Below are 15,997 nucleotides of genomic sequence, written 5' to 3'. Positions count from 1 at the left end.
AAACTAATGGGTTTTTGGTTAAATGGCTGAAATAAGGCCTGTGGTTAACTTAACACAAGCTCAAGATAGATTTGGGTTTTATTCTTAGAAGTACAATACATCACTTTATAATTATTATGGGTCAACCGTGCTCTTCAGTCATTTTTGAAAATTTTTACGTATTGTTTTTTTCAGATTTCAGAATGGTTCAGATTTCAGATTTATGGATTTTATTTTCTTGCAGTTTTAGAATGAAACGCGTTTTAAAAAATATATATTTAAAATAAAAATTTAAAATAGTATTTTGTGTAGTTTTCATAACAATAAACATAAAATTCTGTAACTTCTCTTTATTACACTTCAGCCATAATCTGCCAAGTGCTGAAAAGAGATCAAATTTAAAACTGTGCTCTAAAGCAGTCAAGTTTAATGACAGATTAAGTTAAAAAAAAAGTTCAAAGCTCCAAAAGTGAATAAATGGATTATAAATGCAGCGTAAATATAATTTAGTACCATAAAATCCCCTAGAAATACAAAATATTAAATAAAAAAAATTATCGAATTAAAATATAGTACATTCATTTCATTGAAATACATAAATTCTGTCATTTTTCACTGACGGAAGACCACCAGAGGGTTCAAAAGGCAGTTGTAAAGTTTCTAAATGGGATTATAAAGGTTGTTGGGACATTATTCCACATCATCAGAACAGAAAAAAGTAATCTACTCACTACTTAGCTTATACAGCGTTCTTGTGTATATGCTCGTGCTCTTGCAAACCATTCGAACTCAAAATTTGTCAATTTTAATTCAAGATCAAAATCATTGTCAAATGCTTAGTGGTCATGAGCCACGATGTAGTTACTAGTTCATTTGTAGCCTTAAGCTTTTTACTTCTTTAAAAAAGTTGTGTTCATGTGTGAAGATTATCTTGCTGAACAAAATGTGTAAAAATTATAAAAATTAGTAGGTCAGAATTTATTTTCAGCAATAATCCAAAAGCCAATGGAAAAATCCTATTGGACTTTTGTGTGATGCCAACATTCAATTGGCATCAAATTATGTAGCACTCTATTTGACGATCATTAACACATTAGCCATCTCTTATGACAAACTCTGACTCCTTCCAAAAATTACAAATACTGGATTCAGAACAAAAAAAGTTTAACAACATCAAAGAGGCTTTTCCCTTTAAAGCATACAAATCACCCATTCAAGTCATACTCACTTCTTTCAATACTACATCACTTCACTTATCACTCTCGAACACTCCACTCTTTTTTTATCCTTAAATGGAGTCACAAACTGGGATTTTTAAGGCCTCTCAGTAATTAAAGCCCATTATTGGATACTACATCCCAAAAATGCCCAGTAGATGGTGACTGCCATAGAGAGAGAAGTGTGTTCAAAACAGAAAAATACAGACATACCGGTCAAACGTGTCATATTTGTATGAAGCGGTCAGTGACAGTGAGTGATGCCTTTCTCTCTCCAGCAGAGGCTGAAATACAAGCAGCAATGTTACTCAAAAGTTCTCTGGAGGTGAATTTAAATTTTAATAGATACACTCTACGCACTAAAAGCGAAGGAGTGTATCCATTCAAGAACATATCAAGGAAATATTTGACAGTAAGGACAAAGTGGTTTAACACACACACACACACACACCCCTTTTATTTACAGGTTCTGCTGAAAAAGCTATTAAAGTCAACATGAAACAATCTTCACAGCCCATTTTCCTATCATAATGAAACGACTACTCAAGGGAGAAGAGTGTTGGCATGGGGATTTCATTAAAAGGACAATGAAAAATGGAGCCAGGTGGCTGAAGGAGAAGGGTTGAATGACAAGCCAAAAAGAACAGTCAGAGGTGGAGCAAGTTATGTTTTGATGAAAGATTACAAAGACACATGACCGTTGTTTTTTCAAACGTAAAATGTAAGATATCAAATCTGGGCAACCCCATTAAAACATTGGGCAAAATAAATAAATATATAAATCATATGCTTTGTTCTATCTTACATTTCTTCATATTTACAATAACACTCAAATGTTTGGGGGGCCAGTCAGCCACTTCATTTTGGGAGTTTGGGGGGACACTAGATTTTTTTTTAAAAGAAATCAATATTTATATTTAGCAAGGATGCACAAAATTGATCAAAAGTGACAGTAACAACATTTACGTTACAAAATATTACATCCAGGCCAGAGCATCCAGACTCAAAAACAGTTTCTTCCAGCAAGCGGTCACGCCTTCTGAACTCAAGACTCAGTGCAGCCAACCACACCCCCAACCTGCCAAAAGGTTGAGACCATACCCCCATTATAAGAATTTTTTTATTTAAAGCTGCAGTCCACGGTTTTTCCTCTTTGTCGCCATCTCTGTTCGAAATCTGCAATTGCAGCCATTCACAGAATTATCAACTTTACGCGAGTTGTACTTCAACACCCTCGACACGGCACTGCGTGGATGAACTATATGCAATATAGCTTATACTAGCTGAGACTCCTTTATGTGTACAGATGTAATGACGCAAAGACATGCTTGAATCTCCCGCGGAAATCCACCAGTACACTGAAAATTAAAAACATTATTACAAGCTTACCGCTTTGAATCGAGCTAAGGCAAGCAGATAGTTTTGAACACTGGCTGCCTGGTTATGTATTTTCTCAAATATGTATTTTGGATCATTTTCAACACAAAAAAGCAACAGACTGCAGCTTTAAATATAGTCGTACATTACTGTTGTCTTTTCTTAGTCTTCATGAATCATTCGTTCGTTTTTAACAATTGCCAATGTGCTAAAAAAATACAATAAAGTTGACTTTGACTATTACTATTTTTATTCATCAAAGAAACCTGAAAAAAAACAATTTTGACAAAAATATTAAGCTGCCTAACTGTTTTAACAATGATAATAATAAGAAACGTTACTTGAGCACTGAACCAGCACATAATTCTGAAGGATCATTTGACACTGAAGACTGGAGTAATGGCTGCTAGAACTTCAGCTTTTCCACCACAGGAATAAATTACATTTTTTTAAAAATCAAATAGAAAACTATTATTATAAAGTGTAATAATATTTCACAATCTTACTATTTTTGAACAAATCAATGCAGCCTGGTAAATGAACTATGGAGGAAAAGGGCCTGCTAAATAACAAATAAGTTATTCCATGAAGTGACGGGAGGTTTTAGTGACATCTACTGTATTATTTTTCTTGACCAATGGCAGCTTCTCGTTTCCCTCAATCTCATTTCCATACCCCTGATCTATGAGATAACTGCAAATAAATCTAAAATATAAACCAATAACTAATAATAATTGCCATAAAGGCACCGACAGAAATGTGATTTTTTTTTTTGCAAGCCATCTGAGATGAACTGATAGATCTGCAAGTCTAATTTTACAAATAACTCTTTTATTAAATTATAAAAACAGACATTGAACCCAATGAGAAGGATTGGAAAGACAGCGTGTGTGTGAGTGTGTGACAGAGAGAAATAGAATTGATTGGTGTGTTCAGCACTATTCTTTATGTGTGTCAGCACAAGAGGGTGTTTGTGTCACAGTGAAGACCTGACCCTCCTCATCATCCTCTTCCTCTGAGCTGCCCATCACTGCGGCACTAAGAGCCTGCAGTGCCCCCAGCAGACCTGAGAGAGAAGCAGGATGAGGAACCAAGTCAAGTGCGACAGAACATTGAGTAGACAAAGAAAAATAAATGAATTCATGTATGAATGAACAAAAGAAATAATCAAAGATTTTACAATATTATAAAAATAAATACATATCATGTGCAAACAAGCATTAAAAACTAACAGCATAAGTGAGTGTCAGTGTATGCTTACTTTCAGGTGTTGTTTGCTGAGAATTGCTGCACTCAGACTGAAGATGATGTTTTTGTTTCATAGAATCGGTTGTCTGAATTGCTGATCTTCTCAGCCTTTTATACTCATTCATCAAACCCTGTTCCTGAACCACTGCCTGCACACACAAAACACTATAAGGCAAGGAACACAGAAACCGATCTAAAACCCACATTTAGATATTTAAACCAAGTGGATTTTAAATAAAACTTCCACATTTTCTTTTGCATATTTGACAAGTTAAATCTAAATATCACACCTTATGTTACTCATATGATTTTTTTTCTCTCAGCAAATTTTTTTCTGAAATTAGCTGTAAATATTTGGAAAATAACTTTAAAGCTTTAAGTTTGATTATAAAACTAAGTGAGCCAGGACTGCCACTGATTCCCCCTTAGAGAGAATAGAGGAGTATGTGAGTGTATGTGTGTGTGACTCACTAGTAGAAGGTTGCAGTCTTTGTCCTTGTTTTTTAGCTGTTTCTGCAGATGTGTGATCTGTTTGAGTGTGTGCTCTGTTCTCTCTCTCTCTCCTTCTTTAATCTGTTCTTTCTCTCTCTCCACCTGCCTCTGAACCTGTCGCAAAGCTACAACTGCACACATATAAAACAGACCGTGTGTTCAGTTCTGTGCAGACACTGAGAGCATTTGTCAGAAGTAGAACATTTGTATAAGAAAAAATTATATTTGTATACCTGCTTTTGTATGCTCTCTTCTTGCTGTGTTGAGTTGAGCCTCTATGTCCCTGAGCTTCTCTGCACATGTACTTTCAACTTCTGATACCTTTTTTAAAACTGCACAAACAAGCACATAATCAAAAATAAGCAACTATACTATTAGATGTTGTACACTTTGTAAATATTACATGGATATAAAGAAGCACAAATGATTCATAATTAGAGTTTATGAACAGCGTGGAAGCAGAGCTGCATGATTTTGCCAGGAGCAACAAGCAATTGATGTCAGCAGAATTCTCCGTGTGTTAAGCACAGTGTTAATAGACTATTAGCAATGAGAATTAAAGAAAGATGGAATTTGTGGAGTGAACACAGAATGCTTTGTGTGGGGAGGGGAAATTACTATTGCGCCAATCACACACACTGTTTTTCACACACCTGAGTCACACTGCTGCTGTTGTCTCTGGGCCTCAGCACGGAGCTCCCTGATGGTCCCCTCATGCTCTTCACATTGTCTCTGAGTTTCCATTCGCATCGTTTCTGATACCTCCAGCTCCTCTCTGCTGCGTGACAGAGTTTCCCTCAGGTGGCTCAGTTCTTTCTCTCCTGTAATGTGCATACAACACATTAACCCAAGGCTCCTTTCTTTACTCCACTCCATAAACATTCAGTGTTAGACTGGGGTTTGTGTACATACGCTGCTGCTGTAGTTCGGACAGGGAGGCCTGGATGAGGTCTGGTGTGCGTTTGAGCTCTTGTGTGAGTTTGTCCCTGTCTGCACTCAACAATTCCACCTCAGCCTGGAGATTCTTAATAAAGCTGCAACACAGAGAGAAGATGACAGAACGAAACACCAGCGGAACACTAACTGTACACATTGGTGAAGCTGTACACATGCAATGATAGGGGATTATCACGCTTCCGGGTTTCATGGGCGGGATTTGGATTAAAGTGGATTAAAACTTTAAAATAAAACAAGGTAGCATGTTTATTTGCAGCCGGCACTTTAGTGAATCAGACTTATTTACCAGGGATGACGTATAAATAAACTTAGTGTAGTCCTTCATCAGTTCGCCAGTGAGATCGGTGATTCAACGGAAGTGGCAGTGCACAAAGATCACTGAATCCGGAAATACTACGTATCAGTGTGAATCCCCTATTAACTTTTTTAAAACAGTAGTATGGAAAAAAGTTGTAAAGAAAAGGAATACTGATATAATTTCTGGATTATCTCATTCAGTAAATAAAATTCCACTCAAATTCTACAAAAGGAATAGGCAACATAAAATGTTTTTTTTGTGTGTGTTTTGGTAAATGATGCATAATGATGCATAATCAGCATGATGAATAAATTATATTCTCTCTCTCTCTATACATATATATAAATACACACATACATTTCTCTCTATATATATATATATATATATATATATATATATATATATATACACTTACCGGCCACTTTATTAGGTACACCTGTCCAACTGCTCGTTAACACTTAATTTCTAAGCAGCCAATCACATGGCGGCAACTCAGTGCATTTAGGCATGTAGACATGGTCAAGACAATCTCCTGCAGTTCAAACCGAGCATCAGTATGGGGAAGAAAGGTGATTTGAGTGACTTTGAACGTGGCATGATTGTTGGTGCCAGAAGGGCTGGTCTGAGTATTTCAGAAACTGCTAATCTACTGGGATTTTCACGCACAACCATCTCTAGGGTTTACAGAGAATGGTCCGAAAAAGAAAAAACATCCAGTGAGCGGCAGTTCTGTGGGCGGAAATGCCTTGTTGATGCCAGAGGTCAGAGGAGAATGGCCAGACTGGTTCGAGCTGATAGAAGGGCAACAGTGACTCAAATAACCACCCGTTACAACCAAGGTGGGCAGAAGAGCATCTCTGAACGCACAGTACGTCGAAACTTTGAGGCAGATGGGCTACAGCAGCAGAAGACCACACCGGGTGCCACTCCTTTCAGCTAAGAACAGGAAACTGAGGCTACAATTTGCACAAGCTCATCGAAATTGGACAATAGAAGATTGGAAAAACGTTGCCTGGTCTGATGAGTCTCGATTTCTGCTGCGACATTCGGATGGTAGGGTCAGAATTTGGCGTCTACAACATGAAAACATGGATCCATCCTGCCTTGTATCAACGGTTCAGGCTGGTGGTGGTGTAATGGTGTCGGGAATATTTTCTTGGCACTCTTTGGGCCCCTTGGTACCAATTGAGCATCGTTGCAACGCCACAGCCTACCTGAGTATTGTTGCTGACCATGTCCATCCCTTTATGACCACAATGTACCCAACTTCTGATGGCTACTTTCAGCAGGATAATGCGCCATGTCATAAAGCTGGAATCATCTCAGACTGGTTTCTTGAACATGACAATGAGTTCGCTGTCCTCAAATGGCCTCCACAGTCACCAGATCTCAATCCAATAGAGCATCTTTGGGATGTGGTGGAACGGGAGATTCGCATCATGGATGTGCAGCCGACAAATCTGCGGCAACTGTGTGATGCCATCATGTCAATATGGACCAAACTCCCTGAGGAATGCTTCCAGCACCTTGTTGAATCTATGCCACGAAGAATTGAGGCAGTTCTGAAGGCAAAAGGGGGTCCAACCCGTTACTAGCATGGGGTACCTAATAAAGTGGCCGGTGAGTGTATATATTATATATGCCTAGAGATTGGCATGGGGTACTTTCCATAAGATCATCTTTCAATGCAAATCAAACCAGCTATTAGGCTAACTAAAGTAAAACCATGCCAATCTCTAGGTGTGGTGAATGGTGTGTGATGATGTGGGGATATTTTAATTTCAAAGGCCAAGGGAACTTTATCAGGATGCATATTATCCTGGATCCATGAAATAACTGGCTTTTAAAAATAAAAATCTGCCTGACTCTATGCGAATTTAACATAGGGGTGCCCTGACTTATGCACCTTGTATTTTTAAGGAAAAACATTTATTTATTTATGATACATTATTCATTCACAAAGAAAATTTGTGTCTTCAAAGGTTGGAGTTTTCCTAATTTTTCTAATTAAGGCATTAAGATCAATACCCAAAAGATGATTTTTTATTCCTCTTTTTAGGCACAAATTTAGCATGAGTGTCCAAACTTATTCACATCACTGTATATACTGTATTATGACTGTACTGAAACTGAAGGATCTTTTCTGGCTTTTCCAACAATCAATGGGGAAGAAGTCACCTTAAAATAAAAGGACTACTCAAAATTGACATTAAATAACAATGTCTCTAATCTTTCCCATAATTCTCTACCTCTCTGACACTGCCGGCTCTGGAGATCTTGTAGCTTTCTTGGTTCTCCATAGAGCTTCTTTCCTCAACAGCAGCCCTGCAGATAAACAACATTTGTTATTAAAAGTGAAACGCACTTACCGTAAAATTTCAAATAATAGCCTTGTACCAAATAGACGCCTGTCTCTTTTACACATCACTGTTGGCTACAGGTTTGGATAAATAAAGGCCAGTCTCAAATAGAGGCCTGGTCTGTTTTTTTAGTTTCGGGTTGTATTTAATCCTCTAAATTTAAAACCTGTCATATAGTCTGTTTAAGCCAGTTCTATGGTGCAGATTGTGCACGCAAGACAGCCCTGTGCATCTGGGCGAGAGCTATTAGCGCAAGAAAGGCAGGCAGAGTTAGCGGAGTGAGGAGAGCAATGAGGAGGAATTCGTTGTTGAACTTGTAGTTGAGGATCGCGGTGATGATGACAGTGATGAATTTGATCATTCTGTATCACATGATTGCAGTTGTTTTACAGAGTAGCCATCATTCTTTCTTGTTGATGTGCTTCGGGCAACAAGTTCAAATGCTCGATGGATATTACTGGTAACATGGTATTGTTCAGCCCATCGTTTCGTTTTTTTATGCTGCCAATGATCTAAAGGGGGTCCCACCGGGCGAGAAGTGCAGCGCTGGGCCGCGTCTATGACAACCCGAGGTATCGTACACCGTATGCACACTTTGACAGTTTATGGCCAGCAATATTGTTATGTTTAAGGACATAATGGAATTATTATATTAATAATTATATGTTATGATTGTACTGTACATTTAATTACAATCGTTGCTTAGTCTGCAGTCTGAATTCTGAATTCTCAGAGCGTTTGCTAACTGAATGAATTGAGAATATCGCCTGAAAATCCGATAAGATCAGCAATTTTTATTCAACCAGCTGATTTCTGTAAATGAATGTAAAACTAAATGTATATTGCAGGCAGCACAGAGTGAAGTCAGTATATAGGCCTACATAACGACTATTTGAGACAAATAAATGTAAATTTAATATAAAACTATGTAAATGGGGCTCTGAGGCGCATCCTGAGCCATTGCCATCGCTGTGCTTCTCGTCCGGTGTGCGATCCCCTTTAGACATCCGGTAATATAGTAGGCCAATTCTTATATTAACTGATTTGTTAAACATTCGAATTATAAATAAAACGTAATATAATGTGGTAACCTCTGACTGTCATGCTTTCCATCTATCATGCTATTTGAATCGTTATATCTAGGCCAACACTCAATGAACAACATCTAAACACTAAATTATAGACCTGTCTCATTTACAAGCTGGTGCAGTTCGACGATTTGGGAAAATAAAAGCCCAGCCCTTTATAATTGGAAGTTGTATGGTACACACGCTCACACACAGATGACAATCTCACCATGTACTGTGTCCAGACGTTTGGCAGCGAAGGCGAGTCTCTGGTTCAGCTGACTTACACTGGACTGAACTGCTTCCATCTGACCTGCCTTTATCTCTACGGCTGACATCACCCTGATGAGAGAGAGAAAGATAACACAGAGAGAGGCAGATGTTTATGGATGAGCTGACTTCAGGGGTTTGGTCAGAGGAACAGTCAGCTTTAATCAAATCACGACAGTCATGTTGGTGTTTAGAAGACTTGTAGAGCACTAACAGAATCAAGAGCCAGCTCAAGGGGTGTGATTGTGTGTGCTACCTGTGTGCAGTTCCACTGATATCATTCAATGATCCTTCGGTGCTCTTATTGAGCTCTTTCAACTGAGCATTCTCCTGTAGAGCTCTGTCCAACTGCTGCTGTATTCCCTGAGCACACAAAAAAGCAAGGACACAGGCTTTCAGAAACACACAAAGTTTTGATGCTGTCACAGTGTAACACAGCTGATCAGCTGGACAACTGCTCTGCATGCAGTGAGTAATCACAGATGAATAACATGATGCTAAAATAGCAGATCTTCTGTGAGTCAATGCTGAACAAGCTTAAACCTCCCTAAGCTCAATCCAACCTGCTCAGGGTGTTAAAAAGCAAAGATAAGAAGGCAAAAAGAGATGAGCTCATGAGGGTTAGAGAGAAAGTTCAAAAGCTGATGCTGAAATGATTATGTGAATATCAATGAGGGTGGGCTTAAGATATTTAGTGAATAACCACTTAAATTCCAGTCTGTTTTCCACACAAAGCAATCACATGACCTGGAAGACCTGGAATGTAGTAAACCCTTTATCATGCCATACCTGGTTAGAAATGTATATATTGAGTACAGAAACCCAATATGAATGACAGCAACACATGGCATCCACGAGGGTTGTTTTTATCATTCATCAGGTAGAAAAACTCATTCTGAAAGTGATTCTAATAAAATTGTGAGTGTCTCAATCTGCTTGGGGCGCTGATCAGGGAGTTTTAAGGGCTGTCTCAATTGTAAAATCCTTCCAGTGCACTGAAATGCTTGCTGCCAAAAAAGTCCCACAATGCACTGTGAAAACCAAGCTGCATCAAAGCTCACTATGTTCCCTTTTCTGAAGCATGAAATAAAATATACAAATACTGGAATACAAAAGAAATTGAATAAGGGAAAGTCTGTAATCTAATTAATCTAAACACAGATTATTCTGATTCCTTACAATTAAAGGAATAAATTATGAAAAATGTCAAATCAGAAAAAAAAACAAAGAAAGCAGCTTAATAATCCTGCTTGTGTCTGTTTTTTTTTTTCTGATTTGACTTTTGTTGTTTGTTGTTGTTAAGAGCTGCACAGATCCATTATTCCATTGGAATTATTCATTAAAATTATCAACTTTTCTTTTTATGCAAAAATCATTAGGATATAAATTAAAGATTCCATCCCATTCCGCAAAGATTATATTAAATTCCATTCACTAACTACCGTAAATATATCAAACATTTATTTTTGTGAGTGGATGCAACACAATTGCGAACAATTGGACAACTTTAAAGGCGATTTCCTCAATGTTTTGATTTTTTTTGCACCCTCAGATTCTAGATTTTCAAATAGTTGTCCCGGCCAAATATTGTCCGAACCTAATAAACAATATATAAGCATATTTATTCAGCTTTCATGTGATTTATAAATCTCAAGTTCAAGAAATTGACCTATGTGACTGGTTTTGTGGTCCAGGGTCACATGTGAGCATATGAGTGTGACAGATTACCTGCGCGTGTACATGCTGTAACTCCAACTGGGCTGTTTTGTCCTCTAGGTGGTGCTGAAGGACAGTGTTCTGTGACTGCAAACACTCTACTTCCTGCTGTAGAGAGGACACCTACACACATTTACAGATTCATATATTCACTCATAGTGAAACAGACAATTATTTAAAATGTGTTAATGACTTTAGCTATTTGTCTTTTTGATGTTGATTAGATTTTTTTAATCATAATTTTATTTTTTATAATTGAACAGATTTAGATTTAGATTTATTTGCAGATTGATTCAATTAATTGACATACTACTGTTCAAAAGCTCGGGGATGGTACAATTCTTTCTTTTTTTAAAAAGACTCTCTTATACTCACAAGGCTGCATATATACACTTACTCCTATTTATACATCTATACAGTAGAAACAGTTATATTGTGAATTTCTATAATATATTTTAAAACATAATTTATTCCTGTAATGGCAAAGCTGAATTTTCAGTACTCATTACGCCAGTCTTCAGTGTCACATGACCCTTCACAAATCATTGTTATATGCTGATTTGCTGCACAAGAAACATTTCTCATTATTATCATCACTGTTAAAAAAAGTTGCTGCTTACTGTTTGTCGAAACCATGACACGTTTTCAGGATTCTTTGATGAATAGAAAGTTCAAAACAACAGCATTTATTTGAAATACTTGTTTGTTTTTTTTGTAAAAATGTAAAATTATTTTCTGTCTTTTGATTAAATTAATGCATCCTCACTGAATACAAGTATTACTTCTTTAAAAATATATAATCCTTACTGACGTTAAACGTTGTGACCTGTATATGGACTTACACTATGGTTAGAAAAAAATATAATCTAATAGGTAGGAATGATTTCTGAAAAGAAATTTCAGGGAGCAAATAAAAATTCAAATTACTGACACTATTGGTAAGGAATGAATATTCAATTCAATTAACATTTATTGTATAGCACTTATCACAATACACATCATTTCAAAGCAGCTTTACAGAAAATGCATGAGTCCACATTACAATTTAGAGTGATGCGTTATCAGAGGTAACTGTCTAAGTGTCTAAGTTATCATTTCAGAAATATATATATATATATATATATATATATATATATACACAAAACCACAGTTAGCGAAAAATGTAAACAATGTAATAATTTAATGCAGAAACATGCAGAAATACTTGTTTGTTAACAAATTATTATCTATGTAATGAATATATATGATAGTACACTATGTATGTATGTGTGTGGGAATGTGTTTTTATTACCATGTTGTGTAGTTGTGATTTCTCTGTGTGGAGTTGCAAGTCCCTGGTCTGCAGTTTAACAAGGAGCATGAAGACCTTTTGTCTCCAAACACTCAACATCCGCCCAGCCTTACTGCCAGAGTACAACGGGTCCGTCTGCACCTACACACATAACAAGTAACACTAAATGTACTAATAAATTCTTAACAATCAGACTGCATTGGTCATTCAATTCAAACACTAAACGCATGTCTATATGCACGTTTAATCTCACCTGTTCGCCTAACTCTTTCTCTTGAATGGATAGAATGTCACTGGATGCATTCACTCTGACATTCAGTAGCTGGACAGATAGAGACAGAGCTTCCTTTTCCTTCTCCAAATGCTATAAAACACACAATCATGATAAAATGAATGTAGTCACTTAGCCTGGATGCCAGCCAAACTTAGCCCCGCCCACAACATTTGAGGATGAGAAGTTCAGTCTGGACTTGATCCGTCGAGAATCAAGTATGCCCGAACCAAAGCTGTTTGGACCAATCAAATTGTCAGGGCAGGCTTTATACGATAATGGACAGATGATCAGCAGTAACATAATCATCCACGTCACCAAAAAGAGCTTGGGTTGAATTCGTTTACAACAAAGTATTGCTGCCGCTGGAGAATTTAGATGTGTAGATTCAGCCATCGCGTCTGTTATATAAGATGTAGACAGTGAATTCATGTTAAAAGAGGAACAGAGAACCGCATCAAGGCATTTGTCGATTGGAAAGATGTTTCTGACATACTTCCAACGGGATATATCACAACGGCATAATCACAGCCCTTCCACAAGCTGATATACTGATATACATTTTAGTAGTGCACATGTGTGTGTGTGTGTGTGTGTGTGTGTGTGTGTGTGTGTGTGTGTGCGTACCTGTATCTGTCGTCTAAGCTCTTCATCTTCTTTTCTTTCAGTGATGTTGCTGCCAATGTATGTACGCAGTTTCTGCACACACTCAGACTGCTCCAGCAAAGAGCTGTTAAGGACACTGCATAAACACAAATCATGCAACTTCAAATAAACAGACCTGTAAATGATTTGTCATTTAGAAACAGTTATATGAGCAAATTGTTTTTTATATATTCACCTCAGCTGATTTTTCAGCTCATCTCTCTCTGATATCACTTCTTGTATTTGGGTCCCCAGTGAGGTCGCTTCCTGTACAGCATCATTTATCACATTCTGATATTCAAAGACGTTAAAAGTTAGATCACATAGACAATTACAATAAACTGGACATAAATAAACTTTTTATTTTTTAAATTAAGTCGCTCTTATCATCTTATTATATTCGCGAAAGAGTGAAATTCGTTCTTATAAAATGATAATCTGTAAACACGGGTACTGATGTATGCCTTAAACAAGCATATTCATCTGCACTGAAGGGCTGAGCTAAAGTCACTTCACGTAAATACCAGAATGAGTTCCTCCGCAGGTAATAGCTTTACAAATCAACAGCTGGTAGTGGTGCACATATTTGCATATTTCGGATAAGCAAAAAAAAAAAGAAAAAAACTTTTTGTGGGAGTGGGGGGTACATATGAATACATGCTTGTATTTCTGTACAAGCAAAAGCATACATAAATACAATACAACAAAGTGAGAGTCTTTCAAGTTGAACAGTTAGATGGGAAAAAAAGGTGTGTAGTGTTCCTTTAAGACATTTCAATTATCAGAATATCAATGCACTGGAAACAAAATATTCCTAATATTGTGTCAATTATGCCTTACCTGTGCCTCTAATTGTTGTTGCAGTCTACCCATCTCCTGCTTTGAGACCTGTAACTCCTTCTCCAAACGTTGACATTCCAATTTATACTCCTTTTTTAAGGTCAAAAGCTAGACACACAAAATAAAGATGTATTCAGAAACTAGATTTTCTGACCCTAAAATACACGTACTACATATAGATTACATACACGTAAAAATGTTCTGATGAATCAGAGAATAAGGAAATAGTGTATATTCATGTATTTACCAGGTCTTGGCTCATACTGAGTTCAGACTTGCAACTCTTCAATTCACTGTGTAACTGATCACGCTCCATACACTGTCTGCAGAAAGACACACACACACATATATATTTCAGCCTACATACACAGTGAAAGTATCAGACATGCAGTCACTCATTTTGAGAATTTGTACCTGTTTATTTGACTTTGCTGATCTCTGATCTGCTCTTTCAAGCACTCTACTCTTCCTTTCAGACGCTCCATCTCGACCATCATCATCTCCTTGTCTTCTCTTAACCTTTCCACCTGCAGAGGTTTTGAACTGCTCCTCTCATCTTCTGGCAACCTGACAGAGAGAGAGACTCATTTTTAGTTAGACCCCTAAAATCACTAGACTGGATTCAACAGGGCTTGTAGCTTGTTGTGTTTTGTGTACCTGTTGTCAGAGCGCTGCTGTAACATTTTCTCGCTTTGGTGTTTGTGATGGACAGACTGCCATGCTTCCACTCCAACAGTCTCTGTCCAGGCAAGCCCCTCCGCAATGAATTTAGAAGGGGGCAGAGCTCTGAAAGGTGTAGACTGTGGCAGATCTTGGTTGGGTATGGCCTGTGAAGCTGCGGACTGGGGCACAGGACCCCCAGTAAACTGAGCAGGTGTCATCAGAGGAGAGGGGTCACAGACAGTTGCTGGGAGACACAGAGCCTGATATTAATGTACTAAATACAGAATGACAGAAAGAAAGAACGAAAACCTTGACCTCTAAATCTCTCTTTTGAGTATGTGTTTCCCGAGCATCTGGGTGTCTTTTTATCTACACATTCACATATTACAGATGCCTCGCATACAACACAACAAAACTGCTCATTATCTTCCAAGTTTGTTATGTTTAACCACCGTTCAGCTTTCTTCCAGTTGACTTTAACCCTGTAAAACCTCAAAATGAAACAATAGTCATGGAAAATGAAAGTTTATAAACTTTATTGAACCTTTAGAGACCATAGAAATATGAAGGCTTTTTAACATAAAAGTCTAGTAGACTATGGAGTTCATTTGAGTTAACTTATATAAATTGCAATCACGATAATATACAATGCTGTTTAATGCTAAGTTAGATTAAATTTCTCATTTCACGCAAAACAGCTGTCACTGCTTGACATGCCATGTCAGCTAAGTTACCCTGATATAAAGACACAAATATGAATAATTTGATATATATTTATACAAGAACAACAGCATGTTTGGGTTTGTTAATTTATGTCGGTCATTATTCGACTCATTTTAAAATTGTTTACCTCCGTCAGGAGCTTTCATGAAGTCCGCCGGCGCGTTTAGCCTTTCTGCTTTCCACAGATCCATAATACCCGCTAAAAAGCACGGTCTGACAAAAGAGGCCTCATATAAAGTTGTAAAATGCTTAAATTGAAATGTTTTGATGAATATTTCACGTCACAATTTTAAAAAGTGCGCGTCCTGCCCGCCATTGAGTTTAAAGCTACCTGTGCAGTTGTCATGGCAGAGATTTCCGGTCGGTGCGAGATACGACAGCAGCGCCCTCTGCCGAACTAAATCAACTACTAGAATGCAATATATTCCCATTTTTACCCGTTTTTACTTAAATTCAAAATACTTTTAATCAATATATGTACACACTCGGTACTCCTTTGAATCATTGCCACTAACCTTCAATGTTGTTTGTGCTTATCTTCTGCATTTGACATTTCCAAAAAAACAACAACAATCTGATGATA

General features: G+C 37.4%; 1 protein-coding gene across 3 annotated transcripts; it reads right to left on the bottom strand.

Annotated features, from left to right (window-relative positions):
* Positions 1 to 397: 397 nt before the first annotated feature.
* On the bottom strand, positions 398 to 15,777 carry cchcr1 (coiled-coil alpha-helical rod protein 1). Of its 3 annotated transcripts, none has more exons than XM_039659981.2 (19): positions 15,542 to 15,777; positions 14,686 to 14,935; positions 14,443 to 14,595; positions 14,276 to 14,351; positions 14,029 to 14,136; positions 13,385 to 13,479; positions 13,171 to 13,285; positions 12,526 to 12,636; positions 12,273 to 12,413; positions 10,994 to 11,104; positions 9,522 to 9,628; positions 9,225 to 9,337; positions 7,818 to 7,893; positions 5,226 to 5,347; positions 4,967 to 5,134; positions 4,547 to 4,645; positions 4,293 to 4,444; positions 3,835 to 3,970; positions 398 to 3,639 (listed from the first exon to the last, which is right to left on the bottom strand). In XM_039659981.2, the coding sequence occupies exons 1-19, from the start codon at positions 15,603 to 15,605 to the stop codon at positions 3,512 to 3,514; spliced, it is 2,325 nt and encodes a 774-aa protein (XP_039515915.2). In that variant the 5' UTR covers positions 15,606 to 15,777; the 3' UTR covers positions 398 to 3,511. The 3 variants fall into 3 exon arrangements, with proteins under 3 accessions (XP_039515915.2, XP_039515918.2, XP_039515917.2); XM_039659984.2 differs by having other exon boundaries at positions 3,385 to 3,639; positions 14,686 to 14,951; XM_039659983.2 differs by having other exon boundaries at positions 3,385 to 3,639; positions 13,385 to 13,455.
* Between the last annotated feature and the right edge of the window lie 220 nt (positions 15,778 to 15,997).

This window comes from Pimephales promelas, chromosome 4 (assembly GCF_988280905.1).
Source record: "Pimephales promelas chromosome 4, fPimPro1.hap1.1, whole genome shotgun sequence".
NCBI lineage: Eukaryota > Metazoa > Chordata > Actinopteri > Cypriniformes > Leuciscidae > Pimephales > Pimephales promelas.
Note: the sequence above shows the minus strand (reverse complement) of the source record. Positions and strands in the feature narration are given on the sequence as shown.